At 47.9% G+C, this 13,147-nt stretch overlaps 6 protein-coding genes across 6 annotated transcripts; 4 read left to right on the top strand and 2 right to left on the bottom strand.

The window, feature by feature from the left end:
- Positions 1 to 157: 157 nt before the first annotated feature.
- On the bottom strand, positions 158 to 1,315 carry DFJ58DRAFT_798600 (Snf7 family). Its single transcript, XM_041390690.1, has 5 exons — positions 1,190 to 1,315; positions 1,117 to 1,136; positions 989 to 1,066; positions 716 to 931; positions 158 to 654 (listed from the first exon to the last, which is right to left on the bottom strand). Exons 1-5 carry the CDS (start codon positions 1,203 to 1,205, stop codon positions 373 to 375), a joined length of 612 nt encoding a protein of 203 aa, XP_041241536.1. The 5' UTR covers positions 1,206 to 1,315; the 3' UTR covers positions 158 to 372.
- A 140-nt stretch (positions 1,316 to 1,455) lies between these two features.
- DFJ58DRAFT_663545 (transmembrane adaptor Erv26-domain-containing protein) lies at positions 1,456 to 2,573 on the top strand (the record flags this gene model as incomplete). Its single annotated transcript, XM_041382377.1, has 5 exons — positions 1,456 to 1,478; positions 1,535 to 1,581; positions 1,638 to 1,717; positions 1,769 to 2,141; positions 2,200 to 2,573. 5 exons carry the CDS (start codon positions 1,456 to 1,458, stop codon positions 2,571 to 2,573), a joined length of 897 nt encoding a protein of 298 aa, XP_041241535.1.
- Positions 2,574 to 2,890: 317 nt separating this feature from the next.
- Positions 2,891 to 3,651, bottom strand: DFJ58DRAFT_717271 (uncharacterized protein; the record flags this gene model as incomplete). Its single annotated transcript, XM_041384345.1, has 5 exons — positions 2,891 to 2,992; positions 3,041 to 3,158; positions 3,208 to 3,304; positions 3,361 to 3,475; positions 3,532 to 3,651. The coding sequence occupies 5 exons, from the start codon at positions 3,649 to 3,651 to the stop codon at positions 2,891 to 2,893; spliced, it is 552 nt and encodes a 183-aa protein (XP_041241534.1).
- A 118-nt stretch (positions 3,652 to 3,769) lies between these two features.
- DFJ58DRAFT_747121 (uncharacterized protein) lies at positions 3,770 to 6,415 on the top strand. The gene is made up of 5 exons (XM_041387508.1): positions 3,770 to 5,391; positions 5,443 to 5,615; positions 5,664 to 5,880; positions 5,934 to 6,019; positions 6,068 to 6,415. Exons 1-5 carry the CDS (start codon positions 3,876 to 3,878, stop codon positions 6,353 to 6,355), a joined length of 2,280 nt encoding a protein of 759 aa, XP_041241533.1. The 5' UTR covers positions 3,770 to 3,875; the 3' UTR covers positions 6,356 to 6,415.
- Positions 6,416 to 6,508: 93 nt separating this feature from the next.
- On the top strand, positions 6,509 to 9,307 carry DFJ58DRAFT_798594 (glycoside hydrolase family 13 protein). The gene is made up of 10 exons (XM_041390689.1): positions 6,509 to 6,860; positions 6,984 to 7,064; positions 7,113 to 7,434; positions 7,486 to 7,928; positions 7,981 to 8,293; positions 8,344 to 8,416; positions 8,463 to 8,532; positions 8,584 to 8,745; positions 8,803 to 9,051; positions 9,102 to 9,307. Exons 1-10 carry the CDS (start codon positions 6,636 to 6,638, stop codon positions 9,141 to 9,143), a joined length of 1,980 nt encoding a protein of 659 aa, XP_041241532.1. The 5' UTR covers positions 6,509 to 6,635; the 3' UTR covers positions 9,144 to 9,307.
- Positions 9,308 to 9,348: 41 nt separating this feature from the next.
- On the top strand, positions 9,349 to 12,889 carry DFJ58DRAFT_798590 (uncharacterized protein). The gene is made up of 14 exons (XM_041390688.1): positions 9,349 to 9,726; positions 9,783 to 10,261; positions 10,316 to 10,377; positions 10,437 to 10,531; positions 10,581 to 10,822; positions 10,871 to 10,963; positions 11,016 to 11,152; positions 11,210 to 11,291; positions 11,350 to 11,618; positions 11,678 to 11,797; positions 11,848 to 11,957; positions 12,012 to 12,296; positions 12,349 to 12,500; positions 12,553 to 12,889. Exons 1-14 carry the CDS (start codon positions 9,446 to 9,448, stop codon positions 12,681 to 12,683), a joined length of 2,538 nt encoding a protein of 845 aa, XP_041241531.1. The 5' UTR covers positions 9,349 to 9,445; the 3' UTR covers positions 12,684 to 12,889.
- Positions 12,890 to 13,147: the final 258 nt, after the last annotated feature.

Here is a 13,147-nt window from a genome sequence, read left to right as displayed (position 1 = left end):
AGTGCCCGTATTGGTGCTTTGTCGATCTGTTGTATTAGCACTGAGACACTATTCTGGCGTTCTGGTATCTGTAGGGACCTGATTGGTCGGACCTGGCGCATATGAAGTCCAGATTCCAAATAAGTATCCGACTTCCGAGCTCCACTCGGACGTGTTTGTTTGGCAAAAGCCTTCGATCCAAACAACCGTCAGCTGCAGTAGTACCTAGTAATACAGAATGTAGAAGTGCAGATGCAAGTTGATTGATCTGTGCAGTGAACAAGGTTCGCTTAAGAATAAGAGTAATGAATATGATGTACAATCTGTACTACGATATAGAGAAATCCACGAAACAGAACACCTCTATCTACCTGCAAGGAATAAATTATATCATTATGCCACCGGTCTCAGAGCTCTCAGTCTTTCTGCTAGTTTATCGTCTTCCTCGCCAATGCTCTCTTTAACAGCCAGAGATGGGACACCAGACAGGTCTTTCGACGCGAGATCGTGCTGCAATTCTATGTTGGCTTCTTCCGCCATCTGTCGCATGAGAGAATCTACTTGATCTTGCGGAGTTGATACAGCGGTTGAGCTTGATATTGCGTCCTCCATGTAAGACGTCTGGACGTCTAGGTCGGAGAATTGTGATTCGAACTTGTCCATCACAAGCGAAATCTATGACATCATTCGAAAGAGGTCACGATATCGTGTAGCGAAGGACCTATCATTTACTCACCCGTTCAAGATTCATGCTATCCATTGCTTTGTCCATGCCTTTGACCACGGAGGTCATGTTTCCAGTAACCTGTCTCATTGTGACGGCAGTCTCCACTCGACTGGCGACAGCGTCTAACCGGCTAGATAGTCGCAACAAGTTCAGAGCCTCGGACTTCTTGCGGATGGCATTCGAGGCATAGATCCGCGCGCCATCAGTATTTCTCTGCTGCAACGCCTGAAGTCACTCATTAGATTGCTGTGCGTTTGATGCAGAACAACAGTGTGAATTGACCTTCTTGAGACGAGCCTTTTCAGTATTCTCATCCTTTTGCGCTTTCTTTGCTTGACGATTGAGGGTCTTGGCGGTAAACTGAGGGAGAAGATCTAAAGAAGATTCTTGTTGGACATGATGATAAGTACCTTCAGCTGAAATAGCGTCTCTGCAAAGTGTCAACGGATGTCTCGTGAACTAGCTATTACACGGGCTGCTTACTTTCCATGTTGCTCATGTTCGATCAGTTAAAGGACAGCGTTGATAACAGGGGGGATTGTCAGAAGAGATGCTACAAGTCAAAGTGGAGGATGCGGGCTATGTGTGGCTGCGGTGCCGTGTAAGCGTTTGTAACCGGTGATGCACTTATTAGGCTTTGACGGAACCCTTTCTTCGGCGATCAACGTTAACGTTGAACGGTGAACCATTGACTTTGTACAAGCCTGACAGACCGTCGCCTGGTCCCTCCTAGAGCCAAACCTCACGACATGTCATTATTGCATTATCTCAGGTATGGTTCGTCTCGAAATACTGAGCGGCTGAAATTGAACGATCACTTTCATACAGTTATGCTGCTATGGTTGCTGCTTTGGCATTTATGACACTTTCACTTGGTTCGTAATACTTCCTGTCACCTTCGTGCTTGCCCGTTTCTTACCTAGAGCTCCAGCTAGCGGTCTGCTGTATGTCTCCGAGCTAATAGAGGAGCATTCACGTCTTGCTAAGATCATTGGACAGCGGGGGACATATGTTCGTGAATTCATTTTCTAAACCAAAGCAAGTATCTTACATGGAGAGAAGGCAATAATAGTGTTGCACATTGCACTCTATATTTCAGACTCCCTCCCCCTAGCACAGACACTTTTCTCTATAGTCTGCCACGTCATCTACCTGCAGAACTTCTCCAGCACCTGGCCACTTATATCGCTCTCGTCCTTGTCCTTTATTGCATCCTGTATTTTTGCAATCTCGGATCACTTCATTTGGTTCTTCTACTTCTCGCACCTCACACGGGACGCAAGGCAGGTGTCACATCTATATCGTACTCCGACACATTCTACAGTACCTGGATTCTCGGATATTGCGACCTTCTTCGGGGTCTGCGTTTGGCTCGTCCCGCTCTTCCTCTTCTTGAGTTTGAGTGCGAATGACCACGCCCTGCCTACATCATCTAGTAAGCATCCCCTTACGCTTCGTTGATGCCATATACTCAGATCTGGTTGTAAACTTAGGCATACCCAGCACGCCGACCGCTACCTTGCGAACGTTAGGGCCTCATTCAAACTCGTCTCTATTCAAGGCGATGTTCGGTCTCATTCCGTTTCTTCCCAGGGCATTCAGGCGTGAAGCAACGGATGGGCTGATAGCTCCCCATACCCCCAATCCCACACGTCGGGAAAGTTCGCCTGCGCCTTCATCACCAACAGTCTACCATGTACCTCTTCACACGCCTGGAGGAGTCCACGCTGTTAGCAGGACTGGTGCATTGCCTCCCAATCGATTTAGCCTTGGTTCGCCACCGCGGCGGGCGTCCCAAGTTCCCACGAGGGTGACCGTTGACAGTGGAAGCGCGACAACAGCAGCGAGAAGAAATAAGCTAGACTGATACCATGTACGTTGTATTGTCATCTTCTCGTATGATCAGTGCACTGTTCAGCGACGCCTCACGTACGTCAGGCTCTAGGCTAGCTAGTATGCCGTTGCTTTGCGGCGATCTGTGAGACCTGTCCTCCGTCGCTGTAGTCTCGCAGCAACAGTAAATAGTCCAAATAGATCCTCTCTTGAAGTGCGCCCTCACTGAGTTGATGGGCTGCAGGCTGCGACATTCACGATGCGGGATAGAATATATTAAACTAAGACATCAAACAAATCAGAGAGATCAGATAAATATACACACCAGTTTTCCGCGACTGAGGACAAGTGCTACTCAGCAGAAGGTTCTCTGACAAGCTGTGTTAGTATTCCCATGGCTTGTATGAAAAAAGGTCGAATCTCGTTGATTTCCATAGAACACAGGTTCGGCAACTGCATAACAATGAGGAACACGCGATGTAACAACCAAATAGAACGTACGCTGAGCTCGCTGTGATCTAATTTTTGCAAACCATCGCGACTTTTAGCTTGTCGAGCTTCGCGAAGATCTTTCAGTAATGACTTGATTTTATCCGCATTCTGCACATCATCTGAGGCACTTGATGAAAGTCAGATATTGCCACCAAATAGATAAAAGTGTGGCTAACACATCAAGAATGACCTTGGCTATCTCTGCAAAACGGAAAGGCAGCTTGCTAAATTCCGGCCGACTCGTTTCTCTTGTTAGACGTTCCTGCAAAAAATCTAGAAGATGGTACACCAGTAAGTGTGTAATTAGCAAAGAAAGGCTGTACACAAACCTACACTGAGCCATTCCGGGGGTACGATATGGCATTTCTTCTTCAGCTTCAGATTAGTGGCCATCCAAAGGGGTATGCGACATTTTGCTGGCGGACGTAGTGGTCCATATGCGCCCTATGTGAGTACGACCATTTGTGGGTACTGCTACGGAAATCCGCCTCAATGCGTACCGAAATGAATGCTGTTTTTTCCATTGTGATCAAGGGGACAATCTCGACGAGGTGCTCGGAGGCAATGAGTTCAAGCTCTAGTGGAGTCACGGATGTTCTTAAAGATTGTGGCAATGCCATCGGAAACACACAAAAGATGTGGATGAGGTCAGGCGGTCACAACTGTTTAGCAGACTTTAGCCAGCTTTGCTTTCTTGACGCGTTTGCGCACGTGATCAAGACGCGTCTGAACCGAAAAGTCGAACACGCTCACTTGCATTACAACTCAGATCTCTTCAGTCCTCACATCATCTACCATCCTGTCGACCACATTTCTCAGCTTTATCGTCTGTCTTATCATACTCATGCTTAGTGCAAGAACTAAGCAAGTCTTTGCCTATGGGCGCCGTGGTCACCGGATTGTGAATGTCGTTGAGAGGAATGAGTCGGATGCCTTTGATTCACCCGTCAAGACAGTACGCAACCCGGCAGCTCCTAGTAGGCAAGTTCGGAGAGAAAATGCTATCTACCTATCTCGTTCTCCTCGCCATCGGGTGCACGGGAAATCCAAACGAGCACATGTCTCACCTACCAAATCCCCGCTTGGCCCATTCAAGAAGAAGGCTCAGGTCAAGCCAGCAGTCAAGCCAAAAAAGAAGACTGCGCTTTCAAAATTTGAAGCGCAGACCCCTGTGCGTCAACCGCTTACACCTCTGCGCACGAACGGTGTGTCGCCTACGACTCTACCACCTTCAGCACTCGCAAGGAAGAAGGGCAAAGCGCCAGTCAAGTCATCGCCACGGGCTGCGCTGAAGCCTACATCTCCAATCGTGACTCTTGACATCATAGTACTCGATGACGATGGCAAGAGGCTCAGTCAGGAACGGCGGATATCACGGACTGATGTCCAGATAAACCCTGTGACTGTTGCAGCTCCGAGAGTTGGCAAGGGAGCACCCAAGACACCCGCAATCATCGCCATCAGCGACAGTGACTCTGATGCGGAGGAAGTAACTGTGGTAGCGAAGAACCGCATTGGTCGCATGCGATCGGTGATCGTCATATCCTCTGATGACGATGAACATTCACCCAAATGCGAAGAGCCGACAGCTACTTTTTCCAAACGACAGTCTTCATTTCTCGAGGTTGTGGTTCCCCCTGCGCCTTATAAGCTATCATCATCCCACAAGCCACCTACAGTCCTCCAGAAACCGTCACCACTTCTACCATTGCCCCCACCTTTACCCCAACAGCAACCACCAGTGTTCGTCCCTCTCGCCCCGCCAACAACGAAAATACGACAGCTGACACCTATACGCCGAGGACAAAGTCGAGCACCGTTCCAGCGTTTCTTCCCCACACCTTCCACTCCCACTGATGCAGACCTTTCCCTCGAACTGGAGCAACTCAACATCTCGGACGCGACTGAATTCGAAGATTTACTATCCCCACAACCGGATTATCTAATCCCGCTCCTATCAGAGTGCTCTCAGACGTGTCCGCATGAATTCTCTGCTTTCATAGAGACATTCCCATTCGATCCAATCGTACAGCCTGCGGAAGGAGATGACCTGGACGTCAAATTTCGCAAAATTGGCGAGGCCTCGTTTTCCGAGGTTTTTGGCATCGGTGACGTAGTTCTTAAGATCATCCCCTTGCGAGATGAGGATCAACGTATCACAAACGACTTGGAAACTCCCGCACCGAGCGACGCGAGTGATGTTTTGAAGGAAGTTATTGTCACTCGAGCGATGGGAGAGATGAGCAGTGGCTTTATCAAGCTTTTCAGGACATACGTCGTCCGTGGGCGTTATCCTTCGCTGCTTCTTGATCTTTGGGATGAGTATAACGAGCGCAAGGGTTCCGAGAGTATGAGACCAGGTAGGAAGCACATGAACATGGACAAACACAATTGTTATAACTGTTATTTAGACTCTTTTGGCCTTGTACAGGTCTACGCAATCATTGTCCTGCCAAATGGTGGCCCAGATCTTGAAGCCTTCACATTCAAAAATGCCGCAAGGTCTGGCTGGCACCAAGCATGCAGTATCTTCTGGCAGATAGCCACGGCTCTGGATCAAGCGGAAGACCTTATGGCGTTCGAAGTGAGATTCTTTCCCATAAATGATGTCATGGCTGACGTGAATAAATAGCATCGTGATTTACACTGGGGCCAAATATTGGTGAAGAATGTACCCGTTCGGACATTGTCGTCGAAAAAAGCAGGGAGAAGGCTCCGCATGGATGATGTTCGATTCGGCGTCAAGGCGACTGTCATAGATCTTGGGCTTTCGAGGATGGAAACCACAGATGCTCAAGGTTCCGAGACGTATTGGACACCGTTTGATGAAGAAATTTTCGAAGGGGAAGGTTGGTGTCTTACATACTCCTGGGACATGCGCTTTGCTGACTGGTACCGGCAGGAGATTACCAATTTGACGTCTACAGGATGATGAAAGAGTATAATGGCAACTCTTGGAAAGGCTATCAGCCTTTTACAAATGTCATGGTAGGAGCTGTATCCCCATTGCTTGTATATAATGCTCACCCAAACCAGTGGCTTCACTACCTTACACAGAAGCTCTTACACTCAAAGCGACTGAAGCCTCCTGCCACGAGAAAAAAAAGCACGGTTGAGACTACACAAGTGGCATCCTTGACAGGGTACGATGAACAAGAATGTTATGATTCTCTAGTGGAGATCGATAAGCTATTAGGTGACTGCATTATTGCGGCAAAGAGGGGCCGGAAGGGGAAGCGGAAAATGTGTGTGCCACCCTCTGGTCCAAGGACGGCAGGGGAAGTTGTGTTGTATGGAGTTCAGAAAGGTTGGATGAAACCATGAGCTGTACAATCGATTTTATTTTCTGTCACAGTATACCCAGCAATTGTACACTCTAATTTTAAACGCTATGGACGAGTATGTCAGCCGTAGTCCAGACTCCATCGAACCACAGGACTTTCCTTTCTGAGCGATTATGCAGACGTCATAGCCCATATCTGAGTTGCCACCTAGATTGGTGTTGAACGGAGTGAAGGAAGACGGTACTCGTCTGTTCCTGTCCCTTCCTTGTTATTTTCTCCCATCTCCCGCAAAATTTTTCTGTCTGCGAGTCCACCAGAAAATGGCGGCAACAGTTAGCTTTGATCCCCAATCCGTGTTAAAGCTCGATGGGTACCTTGAGCCGTTCATCCCTGCTATCGCTCACCGCCACGAGCGCTTTCAGAAGTGGAAAGATACCATCGATCGATATGAGGGCGGGTATGAGAAATTCACCAGAGGTTTTGACAAAATGGGTTTCAACGTCAAGGAGAGTGGTGAAGTAGTCTACAGAGAGTGGGCACCAAATGTAACAGAGGCACATCTCATTGGCGACTTCAGTGAGTCCCATCCTTCATGCTGCCTTGCGTTATTGAAGTGTCGATTTTATATTCAGACCAGTGGAATAGGTTGTCCCACCCATTAAAAAAAGAATGAATTCGGTGTTTGGGAAATCACACTCCCTTCCGAGGCTCCTGGGGTATGCGCGATACCTCACGACTCCAAGGTCAAAGTGAGTGTATATGATCCGCAGTGACATTTTTTGTTCTAAATTCATCAGATTTCCATGATCACATCCTCTGGTGCTCGTATTGAGCGCATCCCTGCTTGGATCCAACGTGTCACCCAAGATTTGACCTTCTCTCCTGCCTATGAAGGACGTTTCTGGAATCCCTCTCCTTCGGAAAGATATCAGTTCAAAAACTCTCGTCCGCCGCAACCGAGAGCGATAAGAATATACGAGGCCCATGTTGGAATTTCAACTAGCGAACATCGCGTAGGCACATACAAAGAGTTCACGAAAGATACGCTTCCGAGGATTCACGCTCTGGGCTACAACACTATCCAGCTAATGGCCATTATGGAGCATCCTTATTATGCATGTGCGTGATGAGCCACCGTTCCGTGCCTCAACCTGAGCTTCCTCGTGCTAGCTTTCGGCTATCAAGTAACCAGCTTCTTCGCCGCAAGCTCTCGGTATGGCACTCCTGAGGAGCTTAGAGAGCTTGTCGACACCGCACACGGCATGGGTATAACTGTTCTTCTGGACGTTGTACACTCGCATGCCTGCAAAAACGTCCTTGATGGCCTTAACGCATTTGATGGATCGGATCACCAATACTTCCACGAAGGCAGCAAAGGACGTCATGAGCTGTGGGACAGCAGACTTTTCAACTATGGGAGCCACGAAGTTCTGAGATTTTTACTGAGCAATCTTCGCTTCTATATGGAGGAGTACCAGTTCGATGGCTTCCGGTTTGACGGTGTCACGAGTATGATGTATATCCATCATGGTATCGGAACGGGTTTCTCGGGTGGCTACCCTGATTATTTTGGTCCGGGAGTTGATGAGGAAGCTATTGTGTACCTCATGCTGGTAAATGTCGTATCGGCGTGCCATTATTTTCGTTGCTAACAGCAATCTGAAGGCGAATGATGCGATGCATACTCTTTATCCGTCTGTTATCACGATCGCAGAAGATGTTTCAGGCATGCCTCTGCTCTGCATCCCCGTGTCTCAAGGAGGTATTGGATTCGACTACCGCTTGTCCATGGCTATCCCAGACATGTGGATAAAACTGCTGAAGCACAAGACCGATGATGAATGGGATATGGGTAATATCGTGCACACCCTTATAGACCGACGATACGGCGAGAAGAGCGTTGCGTACGCTGAAAGTCACGACCAGGCCCTGGTGGGAGATAAGACTCTGGCTTTCTGGTTAATGGACAAGGAAATGTGTAGGTTCACTCCATCGTGTGCATTATAGGTAAATCAAACGCCCCCACAGACACGCACATGTCGGATTTGACACCGATGACGCCTATCATTGCACGAGGTCTTTCTCTGCACAAAATGATTCGGTGGGTTTTGTTGTCTGTGGCTGTACACGAATACTCACGACTGCAGTCTCCTGGTCCACTCGCTTGGCGGAGAAGGCTACCTGAATTTTGAAGGCAACGAATTTGGACACCCAGAAGTAAGGAGTGCCAAGATCTTAAACTCACCGTCCTCTCATATCTTTGTTCAGTGGCTTGACTTCCCTCGAGAAGGAAACAACAACTCCTTCCAGCATGCCAGGAGACAGTGGAACATTGTAGATGACCAAAATCTTCGGTACCGATACCTGAATAACTTCGACGCTGCGATAAACCACTTGGAAGAAGAGCACAAATGGCTTTCAGCTCCTCAGGTTAGGGTCTGATATGACAAGATAGATATTTATTGAGCTGACTTATACCAATAAAAGGCATACGTCTCTCTCAAACACGGGGGTGACAAGATGATCGCCTATGAACGATCTGGCCTTCTTTTTGTCTTTAACTTCCACCCCACCAAGTCCTTCACGGACTATCGCATCGGCGTCGATGAAGCAGGGGAATATCATATCGTCCTTACCAGCGACGAAAAGAAATTCGGCGGATTTGAGAATATTTCAAGTGGCGGAAAGTTCACTACAACACCAATGGAGTGGAATGGGAGGAAAAATTGGTTGCAGGTACGACCTCATCCAACGCATTGTGATATGACTTGAATCGACCATCACAGATCTACATACCCTCCAGAACTTGTGTGGTACTGGGGAAATAAAACAGCCGGCTCATTCAGTTGCGTCTGAAGTTTGAACGCTCTAGTTGGAATTTAAATGACGACTCATTTATGATCTATGGATATCACTCATCACTCATGTATACAATTCAAGTTTTTGTGTCTACTACTATGACAGGTCTATAAATAGACTACTTGGTCGTCCAGTGCGGCCGGCGGGCCCAGTGTGGTTTTCGGGTCCAACATAGTAAAGTAGATGAAGTCGTTCTCACCGCCTCTTATCAGCTCTTATCGTGAACGTTCTTTCTAAACCCTCGTAAAAGCAAGGACTTCAATAGTCATTCATGGACGAGAAGTCCTTCCACGTCGACGATAAGTCAGCGCAATGGGCCATTCCAGTTCCCATTACACACCGACCAGCTGTCACTTCTCCCCGTAAGAAATGGGGGCGCCGTCTTGCCCTCTTACTGGCTTTCCTGTACACAGTCCATCTTTTGAGTGATGTTAAGCGCACTCGCCATAATGGACATGATGGACAAGATCATGGGATGCTGAATGCACTGATGCGCCACGCTCCAAAGAAAGGTAGTGTTCTGACAGGCAAGAAAGCGGAGCAACTGTTCTTGTAAGTTACTGTAACTGCTTTCCCAAATTCATATGGAATAATCTAACTTTGCCCAGGTCCGTACCGGATACAGACAGTGCCATCACTGCGTCCCGAGTCTATGCGGGCAAGCCCCATATGGCCGGGAGCGAAGGTGATTTTGACACTGCAAGATACTTCCTTGCGCACCTACAGGAAGAGTTCCAAATTGATCACTCATCTTCCGACATCCCACTGTTCTCAGCCGGTTCTCGCGAATCTCGCGAGGCAACGTTATCAATTTCATCCCTTGACGAACCCAAGGCTTGGATTGATGTTTATTACCCTATCCTGAACAGCCCTTTGGATCGTAGCCTGGAGATTCTCGGAGACGACGGGAACCCCGTTTGGTCTGCTGAGCTCGAAGAGGTCTCTGATGAAACTGATCCTTACGCCTTTCAGTCCGCGAATGCCGTCCCGACGTGGCATGGCATTAGCAGAGGGGGGCAGGCCGAAGGGAAGCTAATTTATGCACACTATGGAAGGCAAAAGGATTTCGATGCGCTCGTAGAAGCTGGTCCGTAATTATCTGCCTCGTGGAGAGTTTGCTTTTGATGTTCTACACTCAAAGGTGTTGACTTCAGTGGAAAGATTGTCCTCACTCGCTACGGTGGTATTTTCAGGGGTTTAAAGGTTCGCCTTCATGAGTCCTGTTGATCATGTGTCTATTTTGACCAAAATGACTTCAATAGATCAAACGAGCTCAGGAGCTTGGTGCTGCCGCTGTTCTGGTTTACTCAGACCCTCGTGATGATGGCACAGTGACAGTTGAAAATGGATATGTCCCGTGCGTCTGATTTCGTACTTCAAAGTCATGTCTCTGAGTTGTTGCACAGCTACCCACACGGGCCTGCGCGCAACCCAACTTCCGTGCAACGTGGTTCCGTGCAATTCTTGTCTCTGTATCCCGGAGATCCCTCAACCCCCGGATACCCCTCCTACGAAAATAGCACAAGAGTTGAGGGGGGAAGCAAGCCGACCATCCCGAGTTTGCCGATTTCCTGGGCCAATGCCGAAGTCCTTCTGAAACACTTGGAGGAAGGCCACGAAGGCCCTACCGTCCGTCTTGTGAATAACGGTGAGACTGCATTCAATTTTCCATTACTAGACTCTCACTCTTTCATAGTGGACGAAAAGGTTACCCCCATCTGGAACGTAATGGGTGTTATTCCTGGCCACGTCAAGAACGAGGTAGTTGTGATAGGTGCCCACCGAGATGGTGAGTACTTACGGTCAGTTGTGATTCCCGCGCAAATATTGATATTTTCCAGCTTGGGTAACAGGAGCGAGTGATCCATCCTCAGGCACTGTGTCTCTTTCAGAGGTAATTCGCGGCTTTGGGGTCCTATTAAAGGAAGGATGGCGTCCTTTGAGGACAATCCTCATTACAAGCTGGGATGGTGAAGAAGTGAGACTGTCTTTCATTCTACTGATTTTATCATGCTCAAATAAGTATTTTGCGTAGTTCGGATTGGTTGGCAGCACAGAATGGGGCGAAGATTTCTCGGAGTGGATCAAGGATCATGTTGTGGCTTACATTAACATGGGTATGAAGGACTGGTTTGCAACGTTCATTGTGCACTTAACCTCAACCTTCGTGTTCAGATACTTCTGTATCAGGGTCCCGTCTCAAGGCCGCAGGATCTCCCTTACTTGCGCATCTCCTCCGTGAAACGGCGGAGCAGATTCCCCACCCTACCTCTGAGGGACGAAGCCTTTGGGACGCTCGCAGAGACTCTGGAACGCTTTTCGGCGAGCATATGAATGCGGAAATTGCTGCGATGCACGAAGATGAACTTATGGCTGTTGATAGTATCGGAGTGAGTCCCTTGGGATCCGGGAGTGATTATACCATCTTCTTGCAATACCATGGTGTAAGTAAATGGATAGCGAAGTATGTTTTCCGTAACTTACACCTGACCAATGATACCAGGTGCCAAGTACTGACGGTGGATTCACCTCGACGCTACATGATCCCGTGTATCACTATCACTCGATTTTTGACTCTCAGTACTGGCAAGAGCTATACGGTGATCCTGGCTTCTCTCGTCACGTGAGTGCTACTTGGCTTTCTACCAACTCACATGACCTTCATATTCGTAGATTGCTATTGCCAAACATACCGGCCTACAAGTGCTTCGTCTGTCCGGCGACATTATTTTACCGTTCAACACTACCCATTACTCCATTGAGTTGGAATCATACCTCGACAAGTATGCACGCTTGACTTCCCTGCAGGTGATTTATGGTTAACTGAGGACCTTCAGTGTCGTTTCTATTGCAGCTGCTGGCTCCTATGACGTCGATCTGTCTCCTCTCCGAGGGTCCCTTCACGCTTTACAGAGTGCCAGTTTGGAGCTGGACTCTGCAAAGACTAAGGCGGAGCACAAACTCCGTAAGGTCCTCAAACAATTGAAGAAGAAGCATGCTATTTGCCGCAAGATTCGTCGCAAGATTCACAAGGCTTACTGCAAACTCAAGAAGATATTTGGAAAGCACAAGTGCGAATCGAAAGACAAGCACGAAGATGTGGAGAGGGAACGCTCCCATAAGTGAGTCTCTTCGCATTCTCGGTTGATGACAGCTCATAGACAATCCCTTCAGACAACCTGGTCAACGCCTTCTCAAAGCTATTCAACGCGTGCAAGCTGTGAATAAGCGTTTGATAGCCTTTGAACGTAGTTTCATATCGAAAGATGGCATTAAGGATCGTGAGTGGTACAAGCATCTGGGTGTAGCCCCTGGCAAATGGTCAGGTTAGTGCCATCCCTTTCTTCATCTGTAACAAAGGTTTAGCATTACTCGAAGGCTATGGCGCCACCACTTTTCCAGGGATCACTGAGGCACTTACTATGGACAAAAATGCAACCGCAGCTGCCTATGAAGCGGGGAGATTGAAAGTGCTGATCGATGACCTTGTTGAGACTATTCGCCTGTAAATTTAGATCATCATCAGAAACCCTGTCCACAATATGACCAGGCCTAGGATCGTGATATTCCTAACATAAAAATAGGGTCTGACAGACCTTTAATAGTACTGAGAACTGCTGCCTGAGGTGGGTGGACCCTGAGTTTTATCGGGTTTGCTCCGACACCACACCACATTATCCTAAAAATCAGTAAAAATCAGATCCATGTAGAAGAGATACGGATACATGATGGGGCAAATTTGCAAAAGAAAATGTGATGTGGTTGAGGAGCTACAAAAGATTTACTGAAAGTTTTGCATATAACCGGGAATGATAGTACCTCAAAGGTCTCTATTGATACCAAGAAGTAATGCCTGAGGTGGAATTCTCTGTTCTGGTGCCATGTTGAACGATGTGAAAGTTACATTCGAATGATATCTAACTTGGGCGATTGGGAAAGGCTCATTTTGTACTTATACTTCTCGCTAAGACTC

The sequence above is a fragment of the Suillus subalutaceus genome, assembly GCF_016647625.1.
Source record: "Suillus subalutaceus strain FC151 chromosome Unknown DFJ58scaffold_88, whole genome shotgun sequence".
NCBI classification, from domain to species: domain Eukaryota; kingdom Fungi; phylum Basidiomycota; class Agaricomycetes; order Boletales; family Suillaceae; genus Suillus; species Suillus subalutaceus.
This window is presented reverse-complemented; position numbering and strand designations above follow the sequence as displayed.

Coding starts and splice junctions, on each gene's coding strand:
- DFJ58DRAFT_798600 (XM_041390690.1), bottom strand. Junction 932..988: donor AAAAGGCTCGTCTCAAGAAG/GTCAATTCACAC, acceptor GAGTGACTTCAG/GCGTTGCAGCAGAGAAATAC. Junction 655..715: donor ATAGCATGAATCTTGAACGG/GTGAGTAAATGA, acceptor ATGATGTCATAG/ATTTCGCTTGTGATGGACAA.
- DFJ58DRAFT_798590 (XM_041390688.1), top strand. CDS start 9,446: ATGGACGAGAAGTCCTTCCACGTCGACGATAAGTCAGCGCAATGGGCC. Junction 10,823..10,870: donor CGTCCGTCTTGTGAATAACG/GTGAGACTGCAT, acceptor ACTCTTTCATAG/TGGACGAAAAGGTTACCCCC. Junction 10,964..11,015: donor GATAGGTGCCCACCGAGATG/GTGAGTACTTAC, acceptor GATATTTTCCAG/CTTGGGTAACAGGAGCGAGT.
- DFJ58DRAFT_798594 (XM_041390689.1), top strand. CDS start 6,636: ATGGCGGCAACAGTTAGCTTTGATCCCCAATCCGTGTTAAAGCTCGAT. Junction 6,861..6,983: donor ACAGAGAGTGGGCACCAAAT/GTAACAGAGGCA, acceptor CATTAAAAAAAG/AATGAATTCGGTGTTTGGGA. Junction 7,065..7,112: donor CTCACGACTCCAAGGTCAAA/GTGAGTGTATAT, acceptor TAAATTCATCAG/ATTTCCATGATCACATCCTC.
- DFJ58DRAFT_747121 (XM_041387508.1), top strand. CDS start 3,876: ATGCTTAGTGCAAGAACTAAGCAAGTCTTTGCCTATGGGCGCCGTGGT. Junction 5,392..5,442: donor TTCCGAGAGTATGAGACCAG/GTAGGAAGCACA, acceptor ACTGTTATTTAG/ACTCTTTTGGCCTTGTACAG. Junction 6,020..6,067: donor AGCCTTTTACAAATGTCATG/GTAGGAGCTGTA, acceptor CACCCAAACCAG/TGGCTTCACTACCTTACACA.